The sequence below is a fragment of the Canis lupus genome, chromosome 16 (assembly GCF_048164855.1).
Source record: "Canis lupus baileyi chromosome 16, mCanLup2.hap1, whole genome shotgun sequence".
Taxonomy (NCBI): Eukaryota; Metazoa; Chordata; class Mammalia; order Carnivora; family Canidae; genus Canis; species Canis lupus.
Window position 1 is genome coordinate 53,757,548 of NC_132853.1, and position 13,282 is coordinate 53,770,829.

Genomic DNA, 13,282 nt, shown 5'->3' on the forward strand with positions numbered 1-13,282 from the left:
GCCCTTCTCGGGGGGGGGGGGACTGTCCCACACCTGCTGGGTCTTGGCCCTGCTGGGTGGACTGTCCCACACCTCTTGTGTCTTGGCCCTGCTGAGGAGATTGTCCCATGAGTGCTGGGCTCCAGGAAAGCCTGCAGACATCCAGAAAAGGGACAGTCCCTCCTATTTCCTCAGACCAAGGGTTTTCCAAGTAGGGCTGACTCAGCCTCCCAAGGGACATTGGCAATGTCTGGAGACTCTTTTGGTTGTTACAACTGGGGCCAGGCTCCTGACATCTGGTGTGAAGAAGCCAGGGATGCTGCTAACCATCCCACAACACACACGCTGGCCCCCGTGACACAAGTCTCTGCTTTAAGGCGTCAGGAATGAGATGAGGGATGAGAAAGCCCACTCAACGCCTGTGCACGGCAGGCTCTGAATACAGCAGGCACAGCATCCGTGGGGACTTGCGATCATGGGAAGGTGAAGCTAGAAGGTCTCCACTCCTTTTCTGAAGACTCTTTGGCCGTGCTCCATGGCAGGTGGCTAGGAGACGACTAGCCTAGGAGCAGACATGCAGCGTGTAGGGTAGAAGTCTGCAGAGGAGACCCACGGAGGGCCTTTCCCCACCACCAAGGCCCACTTGGTGACAGCATCATCACCTACAAGCCCAGCAAAGCCCACTGCCTTCCCCTCTTAGCCTGAATTCCAAGCTCACTCCAGCTCCTTCTCCCTCCACGCATCTCAGAGCAGGACAACCATATCCATCAACGAACATCCCATAAGCAGAGTAAGTGAGTTGGCTTGTAAATGGCACTTCTGGAATACAAAACATTTATATCTTTTTCGAGCTCCCAGCAGGTTTCCCTACAAAGTTCTGCTATGACTGGCAGGTTGAGTGCCTGCTTAGCTCACAAAAGCCCATTTAACGCATCCATCAGTGGCTTATAAGTATCTAAGTACCTTAGGGCTTACGTAAAGCTTGTGGGGAGGTCAGGAACTGAATCACCATTTAGAACGTTTTTTTTTCCCCCTTTATGGGAAAAGGCCTTCCTTCTGAACAGTGGGGAGGGGACAAGAAAGCACTAAAGAAATGTGAATGAGACAGATGAGGAGACGGGAGGAATTTGAAACTCCGAGGAGGACATTCCTTAGCCACTGGGGTCACGGTCATGAAGCAATTCGAAGATTCATCCATCCTCAATCACGGCCAACTTCCTGTCCTCTCTCTCTCGGACAAAACAGCCTAATGACTCCCAAGGGTGCAAACCCCCAGGGAACCCATGCTGCAGGGAAGGGCAGAGACTATTGGAACTGAAGTGTGACACTGAGGCCAGATGCTGGGGCTCTAGTCTCCCGAGGGAGGATGGCCAGGCGCGGAGACAAAGCCCTGTGGCAGGAAAGCGCGGGAGGTGATCGTCAGGACTCTAGTGGGGTGAGCTAGGGGACAGTGGCCTGCTGTGAGGCTGGCTCAGAGGGCACGGTAAGGACTTTTTTTTTAATTGCGGTAAAATTCACGTGGCATGAAATTTACCATCCTAACCATTTTTAGGTGTATAGTTCACCGGCATTTAGCACTTTCACGATATTGCACAACCACCTCCACTACCTAGCTGTAGAACATTTTCATCACCCCAAAGGGAGACCCCATACTTATCGGCCGGCATTACCCATCCCACTCTCTCCCCAGCTCTGACAGCTCTGCTGTCTCAGGAGCATATAAATGGGATCACACAACAGGTGACATGCTGTGACCGGCTTCCTTCACTTAGCATGTTTTCAAGGTTCATCCACATTGTATCGCATATCAGCACCTTTTTTTTTTTTTTAAAGATTGATTTATTTTAGAGAGAGAGCATGTGAGCACTGCGGGGAGGGGCAGAAAGGGAAGGCAAGAGGAACACAGGCAGACTCCGTGCAGAGCGTGGAGCCTGACGTGGGGCTCGATCTCACGACCCTGAGATCATGACCAAGAGTCGGACATTTAACCGACTATGTCACCCAGGTGCCCCTCGGTACTTTGTTGTTTTTTTCACAGTTGAAGAATATTCCCGGGTATGGACAGACCCCATTCTGTTTATCCATTCAACCATGGATGGACATTTGGATGGTTTCTCCCTTTAGACGATCGTGAACAGAGTTGCTACGAACATGAGGATACGTGAGTTTTTGTCCGAACACCTGTTTCAGTTATTAGGGGCATGTGACAGGAGTGGCGTGGTTGAGCCATGTGGCAAAGATTCGGTGCTTGTCTCAGAGCACCTGGAGGCCAGTCGGGTAGGAGCTACATTGTTAGAATCGTGTTTTTAAGTGTTCGCTGTGGCTGGCTCGGGCGGAGGGTCACGGGGAGGGAGGAGTGTCCAGGTGGACGAGAGACCAGATAGGCTGGCAGGAGCAAGGAGAGAAGCAGCAGGTCCCATCCTCCTCGTCCCTTCTGCCCCTGCTGTTCTTCTGGTGGAGCTGTGGACATCTCGTCACATGCGGGAGAGAGCCACTCTCCCTGCTAACATTTTCCCCTGAAATCACCGGGGAGCCAAGCGCAGAGCCCATCGCAGGCCAAACAGGTGCGTCAAGCTGATTTTGGACTTCTCCCCAGCTGGATTAGGAGAAACTCACTGGCCTCATAGAGCTTTTCATGATCTCTTTTAGCCAAGAGTGGAGGCCCCTCCACTTCCAGACTTATGTCTGAGGAACCTCCACTTCCAGACTTGCAGAGGCCGTGTAGTTGGGTGCTTCATCTCCAACTTGTTGGGGGGGGGCATGATTTCCACCCTAAAGGAAACTATTTATTCAACCCCAGGCTCAGCTGTCTTGTTATCAGTCCCATGATTTATTTAACTGCCTGACTTACGAGCCAATCTCAAGCACAGGGTAAAAGTCCAAATCTAAATAACCTAAGACCTATAGCATTACCTTGAGGCACCCGTTTCTTTAAAATAAAAACAGAGGTGTCAGCAAAACAACACAAAATGAAAACTGCATGCCCCACCCCAGACAGAACTCCCGGCCCCTCTGCAGGGAACTAGCATCTGTGAGAGAGACTCTCGCCCACGGTCTTTACAACGAGCTATTTCCATGCCTGTTCCGTCCTGGGAGCGGGGCAGGAAAGGGCGGGCACCAGATCCTCAGACGGAAAGTTGGCCACGTGGCTTGACCTCCTGCAAAATCTCCTGGATGCCCTTCGCATTCCAATTCTCCACAAGCGACTGTTGGCAAAGGACCCCCTGTGACCTTCCCATGTGGTTAGTTCTCCATTGGTCCCGGTTGGTGGGAAGGAAGGATGCTCCACCGAATGCATAAAATAGACCAACCCATGGAAGGAAGATTAAAGATACCCAGTGTCATGATGGCTTTGCATTTGCCACGCCATTTCTTCAAGGCTGATGTGGATAGTGGGGAAGCCAGGATCGGGTCAGGAGGAGATTTTTTGCACCTATAGAAGCCTATAAAAATCTCCCACTCAGTGGCAAAGGGTTGATCTAGTGGAGAATCCCATTTAGGTAAACACGTAGCCAGGAAAGCAAAGTGCAGCCGATAGATTTGCCACCAGGGGATAAGTTCCCAGAGTACCTGCAACTCCATCCCTTGCGTTTTCCTAGAGGATCCCCCCTCCCTGGACATCTGGCAACTTGAGGCTCACCCTGGGAAGAGGAATAGAGCTATCCAAGAGCTTAGAAGATTTCACAATCAAACTTTCGAGGGTAAATATTTGCAGTGACTCACAAGAGAGATTTACTGCTCTAGTTCTGGCTCCCAAGGGTTATTTCCCCAGGGCCCGCTACTAATAGCTCCAGATTATCTGCAGGCTATGTCCCAAAGTGGATTGACTGTTCAGGCTCCCTGGACAGCTCATGAGTCAAGAGACCGGGTTCCTTGACCCCCTCTCCGGCCTGGGAAGCATCTGGACTCACCACACCAGGGGTCAGCAGGACCTCTAAGGCATCACATCCTGGTAAAGTCAATGGTGCAAGTGTCCAGCTTGTGGTCTGAAGGCTCTGCCCAGGCTCGTGGGATGGGCAGACAATTTACGAGCGAAGTAACACATCATAAAAGTAAGCAGCAAATGCTAAGGAGCCAACAAGCCAGGACAGAAGGCCTTTCTTTCTGACCAGGGATGCTAACACAGCCACCACCCTGGGTTGGGGCAGGCCTGCGTGGCCAGGCCTGACAACAATGGCCAAGGATAACTCAGACGACTTTCCTCCAGACCCTACAAAGCTACTGTCAACCTGGCCTTTTGCCACCCGGGTCCCCAGTAGCTGGAACTTGCTAGCACATCTGTGGTACACAGGCTTGTCCCAGGCCACCTGGGGGGGGGGGTGGTGATGACTCATTAAGCTTATGAACTGCCTTGTGGCCTTTGAATCCAACGAAACTGATGCAAGATGGACCTAGGAATGGATAGAAGTGGTGCCAAGCAGGAAAATGCTTCTACTAAACTCTGCTGAACAGATATTCACTCATTAGGCCAACAGAAACTTACTGAGCACTTCCTAGGTGCCTCATTCCACGTTCTCACGAGGACAGGGAACAGACAGTGAAAAAAACCAGCAAGCGAACACTTCCACACAGAGGAACAGTGGTCAGGGCTGGGAAGGACACGGGCCATGGGATCTGATAGGGAATTTCGGGGAGGACCTCACTGAGATGGGGTGGCCAGAGCTGGACTCTGTGAAGGGGTGAAATTGAAACTGAGATCTGAAGAACGAACAGGAGGGAGATGTGGTTTAGAAAGTGAGCATTTGGGAAAATGAGTGCCCCCCCACACACACACACACATAGGGGACAAAGCAAGGGCAAAGGCCTGTCGGTGGTGAGCAAGAGCTTGGTGTGTTGGAGAAATCCGCAAAGGTCCTGAGTTAGCTGGAGTCCACTGAGGGATGGGCGGCGGAGGGGTGCGAGTGAACTTGAACTTTATTCCAAACGCAATGAGCCCCAAGAGGATTAAGGTCAGGAACATGGCAAAGGTTAGTTTTCACAATGGGGTTGGACCAGGCCTCTCAGACTGTTGGGCCGGCTGCCCTTGTAACACGCCTATAGGTGGAAATTGGTCAGCTTGGGCCAAGGTGTCATTTAGGAGCAGCAGGCAACTTTCTGATGTTGAAACAGCCAGATTTCTGTTTTCTGCCTCAAATCTATCCACGGCGGGACCGCTTGCTCCCCACCTGCAGGGTCGAGTCTCGTCCCCAGGGCCATTACTAGTTCACCACAAGACACATTTGGGAGTTTCCAGTCCAATATAATGTGAGATGCAACATCCCTCCTTCGCGGTTCTGCAAAAAGGGCACCTGCCTTTATTCTAAGCTCCGCTGCCGGCGTGCTCACTGATGCAGGGTTATTCTGGATTAGGGCTCACCTTACTGCCCCTCCTCTGAAAGCCGCAGCCCCGCTAGACATTGTCCAGTGTCTAGAATCCCGCTACGTGGCAACAAAACTTCACAAAGCTGACTGTGGTCTGCCCGCATTTTCAAGCAGCACTTGATCTGGGATCCCACCATCATCATGCTCCACCTGGCTCCGGGACCCCACGTGACGTGTTCCTCTTGGCTGGCTGCAGCCTGTGGCACTCCCTTCCACCCTTGGAGGGTACTTTCCTCCAAACGGTGCCCTGGATCTGCCTGGCAGGTGGAGCTCCCTCTCAGCACAGGCACCTGGGGGCTTCTGGACAGGGAGGAGGGTGACCCCCTGGGGCCAGGCTTACGTCCACCTCTTCTCCAGCTGCCACTGTGAGTGCCCATGGTGGCCCAAGATATAACATCCCCGGGTGCCCAACTGCGATACTAGCCTTCAAGTTTATAAGGGATTTTGAAAGCAGACTGATGGCCAGCAGATTTCACCTATTGAATGGGCTTGAGTTGCAGAAAAGGGGGTCTAAATGAGAGTGTCCTTGAAGCAGGGGCATAATGGGACTGGGCACAGGTGGGCTGGTCCATCCCTCTGCTGCTTGCCATTAAAGGCATTACTGAGCTGCCTAGCCAAGCATCCATCCCGTTATCCCGTTGCCTTAAGGCCAGGCAAGGAAGCCTTGCCAAGGAAATAAACAAATTCTCTAGAAGCTTCTAGAATAGCTACTTTTCAAATTCATCAGGCTGGGGAATCCTTTTCTTCAGATGAGTTCTTGGGTAGGGGCACAATGTTTAACACAGGTGAGAGCAAAGCCTGGCTCCCACTTCCACCATGGAGACTTGAGATCTCTGTGGGACACAGTTTGAAAACTGCGGCTGAAAATGCAGAGATGCTAAGTGGGGAGCCCTAGCCCCTGTGAGGTTGAGGCATGGAAAGTTCTGCAATGCTAACTAACAACGACGGGGATGACAAAACAGTAACAGAAGCCACCTTCCCCTGAGCAAGTGTTTGCCCAGACGGAGCTACATGCTCTCCGTGTTCTGTTGTCGAACCTCCAAACCCTTCCAGCCTGTAATTCCAATTGGACACAGGCAGAAATTGAGGCACTGAGAGGCTAAGCGACATTCCCCAAGGCCACACACCTGCTGGGGTAGGGGGGTGGGGGGGGCAGGAGGGCTCCGCTTGCAACCGGTAGCATCAGAGGGCCCCTTGGTGTACGAGGACTGCGTGGCTCCACTGAACAATGGCCCAAGCTGGCCACACATCAGGAAGAGCCCAGCGGCTTCAGAGGCCACTCAAGTGGTTGTCAAATGCTCTCTGCTGATTAACTGTGAGCCTGAGAGAAGACAAGTGTGCATTGACGCCGCAGATCTCTCCCAGGCCTGTTGGGGCCTGTTTCCGCCCTCTGAATGAGGAAGCTGTGCTTTGCAGGCGCCCGCAGAACAAGAATAGGCCCTAAGATGCCTGAATGAAGGGCCCAGGGGAAATACAAAGTATTGCCATTGTTGGCGAGGGAAGCCGTGCCAGGCTAGGAGAGCGCCCAGCGGCCAAGCATTACTGCAGGAGAGGGACGATGTTAATATTTTTCTGGGCAAACAATGCAACTTTTCTAACTGGAAACCCTGAAGCCATGACCTCATGCTGGACAAGCCTCTCAACCCAGGCCAGGCCATCATGAATGCATCCACAGCTGGGCTGCCCTCCACCCGAGACCAATACCTCTCTGCTTTCCAGAGAGTGTGTGTGTACAGGGGTGGGGGTGGAGGGATACGTTAGCTACCACCCCCCCACCCCGGGTATCCCCTAGTAGCTCCCCAAATTTAACAGGGCGTCTGCTAGCAAAGAGAGGAGATCCTTAGGGCAGGAGCAGTTCATAGATAGATTCCACAGTGGCCTCTAAGAGCCAAATTATTTTCCACAGGGTAGGGAAGGGAAGGATTTCAGGCCCGCTGAAGGTGGCAGGAAGACCGGCTGACAAAAGTACAGCCCTCGGGAGGAGCAGTCACATGGAAACCTCTGGAGCAGATAAACCAGACCAGACATTCCAAATATGCAAGGGAGAGTGAGTGCCCTTTGTGGGAAGGGGCAAGTAGGGAAAGGGTCACTCCACTGATGTGAGATCTCTTCTCAGCACATCTCAAGACCTCTTGAAGCCTCGTCTCAAAGGAGTGATCCTATAAATAGAGATTTTAAGCAGAAGGGCAGCCTTGGGGATGGGGGAGCGTCTGGGAGATTTTTCAAAACATGGATGCCAACTCCTTGCGGATGAAACTTTTTTTTTTTTTAGATTTTATTTATTGGGGATCCCTGGGTGGCTCAGTGGTTTCACGCCTGCCTTTAGCCTAGGGCACGATCCTGGAGACCCGGGATCGAGTCCCGCATCAGGCTCCTGGCATGGAGCCTGCTTCTCCCTCTGCCCGTGTCTCTGCCTCTCTCTCTCTCTCTCTCTCTCTCTCTATGTCCATCATAAATAAATAAAAAATAAATAAAATTTAAAAAATATTTTATTTATTTATTCCTGAGAGAGGCAGAGACATAGGCAGAGGGAGAAGCAGGCTCCCTGCGGGACTCGATCCCAAGACTCCGGGATCATGCTCTGAGCCCCAGGCAGACACTCAACCACTGAGCAACCCAGGTGCCCCCGGATGAAGCCTATTGATCAAGTTCCCCAGGTGATGTAGAAGTGCTGTCCTCACTGAGGACCCCTAGGGTGGGGGAAGAGACGGAGAAAAGCCTTCAGCTCAGGTCCTGGCTCACCCGTCTCCTTGCAGTGACCTTGGGCAAGTCACTCTCTTCCCTGTATCTGCTTCTCTCTGTGTAAAAATGTACTGCACTGTGTCCTGAGCATCCTCTCTGTACCGTATCCATCTGTACCCAACCCTGGGTCTAGTCTTTCTGAGATTTATTATTTTTTTTAAAGTGGTTAGCTAAAAAAAATAAATAAAAAATAAAGTGGTTAGCTAGTCCAACCATTCGGAAACTGATGACGGGGCCTCCCATCAGCAGACCTAGATATGGTTAACCCCAGAAGGACTTCTTAGCCAGAAATGCAAAAGCTGAATTAATTAATTAATTAATTTTTTTGCCCTCAGAATGCTTACCTTCTGGGAGCTGGATCAACAGCTGTTTGCAGCTGAAACAGTGTCTGAAATCATTTCAGCCGTTGAGTATTAATGCCACTAACGTCACCAGAGTAAACCACGGGCATTCTTGAGAATTACTCACACGTGGAAACTAAATATGAATAGAGCCAGTGTTGGTCCTGGACTCACCTTTGACTCACGTTCACGTGCAGATGTCTTTTGTTCACGGAAGTCTCCGCAGTGTTCATGGGGCCCCAAGTGCCTGTGCGTTTCTGGACCAGATACTCCCCCCCGCCCCCCGCCATAGCTATGACACTCTGTTAAAATGGGGTCAGTTGGGCTACCCAGTAGGTATAATGCCTGGCCTTGAGGGGTCAGGGGGCAGGGAACAGGCCTGTCCCATCCAACCCAGGAGCCCTGGCCTGACCAGGCCCCCTGCAGACTGTCTGCCTGCCGGCCTCGACTGCCTGTCCATCCATCCACGCCGAGCGCCTTTTTGTAAAATTGCTCAACAACTTGGGGCCGTGAGATGGGGTGGGGTGAGGAGGGAGAGGAGAGCAAGGATTTACACATGTACCCAGTGTCCAGGAGCTGCTGTGGAGAGAAGGGAAGCTGAGAGGACGGCACTGCGCTTCCTATGGGCGGCTTTGCAGCCTCGCCCGCTCTCTGGCCTCTGCAGGGTCCGCTTCCTCGGGCAACACCTGTTTGCCAGGAAGAGGTAGTAGCGGTCGGTATGATTTGGGTCCACCCTGCACTACAAGAATATTGAATTTTGTCAGCATTCCGTGGGCTTTATCAGATGCCAAATATCTTCATAACAACCAAACATCTGGATCACTTTTAAATTAGGGAGCAACCCCAGACGACAATGGAACAAAACAAGAATGACCAGAATCCAAAGCAAACCTCCCCTCCCACCCCCACCCCCCACGCCTTCCCCACCCTCAATCCAGGTCAAAAGGTGAGCCTCCCAATTTGGTGGGTACCTCGACCACCCCTCGTCTGGGCCCACCCGGCTGTCTGGTTGCCCTTAGCCCCGAGAGGGTGCATGAGCACTTGGCCTCACACAGGCCCTGCTTTTCTCCAAATGTGTGTGGGCTCGGACCCTTGTCCAGCACGCCTGCGGCCCGGGGGACATCCCTCCCATCCTTAATCCAAACCCAAGGGTGCAGATCAGCAGGACTGCCTGCCAAGCACTCTTTGGCCAGACGCTGCCCAGATGTCAGGAGGGGCCTGGCCTGGAAAGAACTCGAACACGTTACTAAAATATTTTATTTAACAATGAGATCAGTAAACCATCTGGTTCCTTGGGTGGTCCCAGAGCAGCGAGTATCTCGCTTCCCAGAAGCGTGGTGGATGCTGCATCATCTAAGGAAAACTGCTGTGTCCTCAGGAGCACAGAGCCCAGTGGGAGACCCCGAGCCAAGGGGACCCCGGTCTTCCCTGCCCCGGGTCTGTCCCCGCCACCCACGGCCGCCGCAGCCGTCCTCCCCGAGCACTATTACTCCTCTGCTCAAAACCCCTCCCTAGCTCCCCACTGTCGACATCAGGGGTTGGCAAACTATGGCCACGGGCCACATCTAACCTGTCCTGGTTTAGTAAATAGAGTTTTCCTGGCACCCAGCCACGCCCATCCATTTGTACCATTTATGGCTGCTTTGGGGTTAAAAGGGCAGAAATACATAGTTGCCACAAAGCTTAAAATGTTTGCTCTCTGGCGCTTTAGAGAAATGGGTGGTCAGTTGTGCCCCCCTGAGATCGCCAACAGGTTCCTTGCTTATTTAAGCTATAGTCGGCGAAGTTGGAATTGGCTCCTTCGGGGCACCTCCCTGAGCCCTGGTGTCCTTTGCTGCTTCCTGCTCTGGGTCCTCTTTCATGGGCTTCAAAGGGCCTGTCTCCTCGATGTCTCCCAGATACCACGGTCCCCCCGTGGCCTCAGCTTGCTGGCCGCTCTGCCCCCCATGGGGTGCCTCCAGGGTGCGGCCCTAACCCCGTGGAGCCCCTTGGCTTGGTAGTTGACCTGGCTTTGAATTTCCTCAAGGAAGAGCCAGTTCTGCTGTGCTACAGACCCTGAGCCAGCTGCCACTCGGCTCCCCCCATTCTGTGAGGCTTTCCCCACACCCACCCATGTGCTGCGGGGCTGAGGCTGGGGCGCTGGGAGGGATGGAGGGGTGTCTGCTGTCCCCTCCCCTGCCGCGTGCTGTGTCTTTTCCATTCTGTCCTCTCCAGTGGATCTATGGCTGGCCGGGGACTGGGAGGCAGGATGATGACCAAAAAGGCACAGGAAGGGGGGGCTTGTGGGGTCCTGTCGGGGTCTATCCACTACAGTCTGGGATAGTGTTTCTCTGCAGCAAGACCTGGGGTTGGGGCTGGTGGTCCCTGGGCTGCCCTGCAGAGTCTGCCGTCCTGGCTCTGTGGCTCAGAGGTGGTGGGGACGCCACGGGTCCCCACTCGGAGACCCCCTTCCCAGGGCCAGTCCTTCTCTCTCGCTCCCTCCTTCCGGGCATGCGCAGGGCTGCTCTCCCTGAGGCTGGGAGCGGAACTTCCCTTGGCCCTTCCTTCCTTCTCTCCTGTCTGCCCCTTTCCTTGGCCTGGTACTGAATTCTTTGGTTCTCTTTGGAAATCACGGGAACGGCCCACACAGGGGTCAGAGGCCAGGAACGCCAAGAAGGGTAGAAATGGGAAATCCACTTCTGGTTACCGCACACCACTCCCCCCGGCCCCAACCTCGATTCAGGTCTCTGCCTCAATGCCTCCCCCCTCCCCACCCCTGCAGGCCTCCCCTGAGCGCCAGTCTAAACAGAGCCCACCTCCACCACTCATCCCACGGGCTCGGCCTCACTCCTGGCTTGATCTTTCTCCTCGGCATGTCTGTCTACCATCTGGCACATTCCTGCTCATGTGTTCATGGTTGGTCCCTTCTCCCTAAAAGGAAGGCAAAGCTTCACCAGAGCTGGACACTTCCTGGACCCTGACGTGTGGCTGGTCCTGTGCCTGGAACCCAGTGGGCAACTTGGCAAGTCATTTTTGCTCAAGACATCTTTATTCCAGGGAACATCGCACAAAGGAGGGCGTGGTGGGCTGCATGGTGGCCCCCCAAAAGGAACACCCACATCCCAGAACCTGTGAACGTGACCTTATTTGGAAAAAGGGTCTTTGTGGATATATTGAAGTTAAGGATCTGGAGCTGATATCGACTGGGATTATCTGGTAGGGCCCTACATCCAATGACAAGTGTCTGTAGAAGACACAGAGGAGGGACACACTGAAGAGGAGAGGGCCACGTGAGGCCGGGGTCAGAGGGAGGCCAGACTTACTCTGCCCAAACCAAGAATTGCCCAGAGCCACCAGTGTCCACAAGAGGCAAGAGACGATTTCCGTCTGGAGCCCTCAGAGGGAGGGCGGCCCTGCCAACACCCTGGTTGCAGACTTCTGGCCTCCAGCATTGGGAGGAAACTTATTTCTGTCATGTTAAGCCCTCCGGTTTGTGGTAATTTGTTCCGGCAGCCAGAGGACACTAGTATGGGGCAGCCAGGGTGTGTGGGAGGGCGCATCTGTAACACCTGGACGCCAGGTGTGGCGAAACAGACTCTGGTGCGGGGCAAAGAGTCTGTGAGGAGAGACAGATAATAATTAAGTAGAGAGGAAAGCATATATAATTACAGCTTGCGAAGGGCTCAGAAGGAAACAGGTGGGCTGGTGGGATCAAGAGTAAATGGGGGTGAGGTGGAGGGGAGGGCAGGGACTTTCAGAGGAGCTGGCATTTCAGTGGGGGTCTCGGGGATGGGGAGGAGCAGCAGAGCTTAGGCTTGTGACTGGGTCCTCTCCTGGGTCTTCTCCTGGGTCCTCACTAGTCCTCTCCTGGGTCCTCACTAGGTCCTCCCCTGGGTCCTCACTGGGTCCTCTCCTGGGTCCTCACTGGGTCCTCACCTGGGCCCTCTTTTGGGTCCTCTCCTGGGTCCTCACTGGGTCCTCTCCTGGGTCCTTATTAGGTCCTCTCCTGGGTCCTCACTGGGTCCTCACCTGAGTCCTCTCCTGGGTCCTCACCTGGATCCTGCCTGACCTTAGCCTTTGCCTCTCATTACTCCTTCCTTCAAACCACCCCCATCGTCCACCACACCGACACATGATCTCTCAAAGCACAAATAACGATGGCCACTACTTCAAAGGTGTCTGCCAGGAGAGCTGCAGGATGTGAGGGGCTGATATTAATCCCCACGCTACAGATCAAAGACCCAAGGCCAGGGGCTTGGTGGACACTTGCATGGTTAAACCAAGATCATGCTCCAAAGTCTGTTCCTCTTCCCGCTGGGCTTCACGGACAGTCCTCGCCATGCTTGTCTCGCTCAAGAGCCTTCAGGGGTTGCTCACAGCCTGACATTAAAAAAAATCCACACTCTCTTGTGCAACGTCCTTGCCCCTAACTCTGCGATTTCCATGGAAAATGTCATCTACTCTACTGCCATTCCGCATCAAGAATTCTCCAGTTTACCCACACAGACCTGCTCGCCGCTATTTAGCACCTCCATGAACTTGCTTTGGATAATCATGTTGCCAATTATATACCACATAAATACTATGATAATATTGTTACCTTATCATTCCTCATCTTTTCTGAGCCCCGCTGCACGTTCCATGCTGTTCTAGATGCTTCACACACAGCATTGGCTTCTTCCTGCTGCAGCCTTGTGCCACATGCCTCAGCATCTGCATTTGGTACACAGACCCTAGGACCCTGGCCCGAGGCTGGGGGTGACCTTCTGTGTCCCCCCGTGTGTTCCACTACACCCTGCCCACAGAATTCCTGTCTGTTTCTTCCCCCTAACAACGACAGCAACGTTCACATGACCTTTGATGGTTTTAGTACTTCTGCG

The 13,282-nt window shown here is 53.3% G+C and overlaps 1 protein-coding gene across 12 annotated transcripts in view; it reads right to left on the reverse strand.

Annotated features, from left to right (window-relative positions):
* Nucleotides 1-13,282, reverse strand: part of SLC39A11 (solute carrier family 39 member 11) — a 358,069-nt gene that overhangs the window by 21,134 nt on the left and 323,653 nt on the right. For 6 of the 12 annotated variants that reach the window (XR_012009253.1, XM_072781410.1, XM_072781408.1 and 3 more), the window contains one exon: nucleotides 8,986-9,162. The exons of 2 other annotated variants lie outside the window; for them this stretch is intronic. Coding sequence is in view for 8 of the 10 variants with exons in the window: in XM_072781410.1 (XP_072637511.1) it covers nucleotides 8,986-9,162 (177 nt within the window). In the remaining 2 variants the exon portion in view is untranslated. Of the gene's footprint in view, nucleotides 1-8,466; nucleotides 8,560-8,985; nucleotides 9,163-13,282 lie in introns of those variants that run through there. 4 more of the 12 variants (XR_012009254.1, XM_072781413.1, XM_072781416.1 and 1 more) reach the window with 3 other exon arrangements.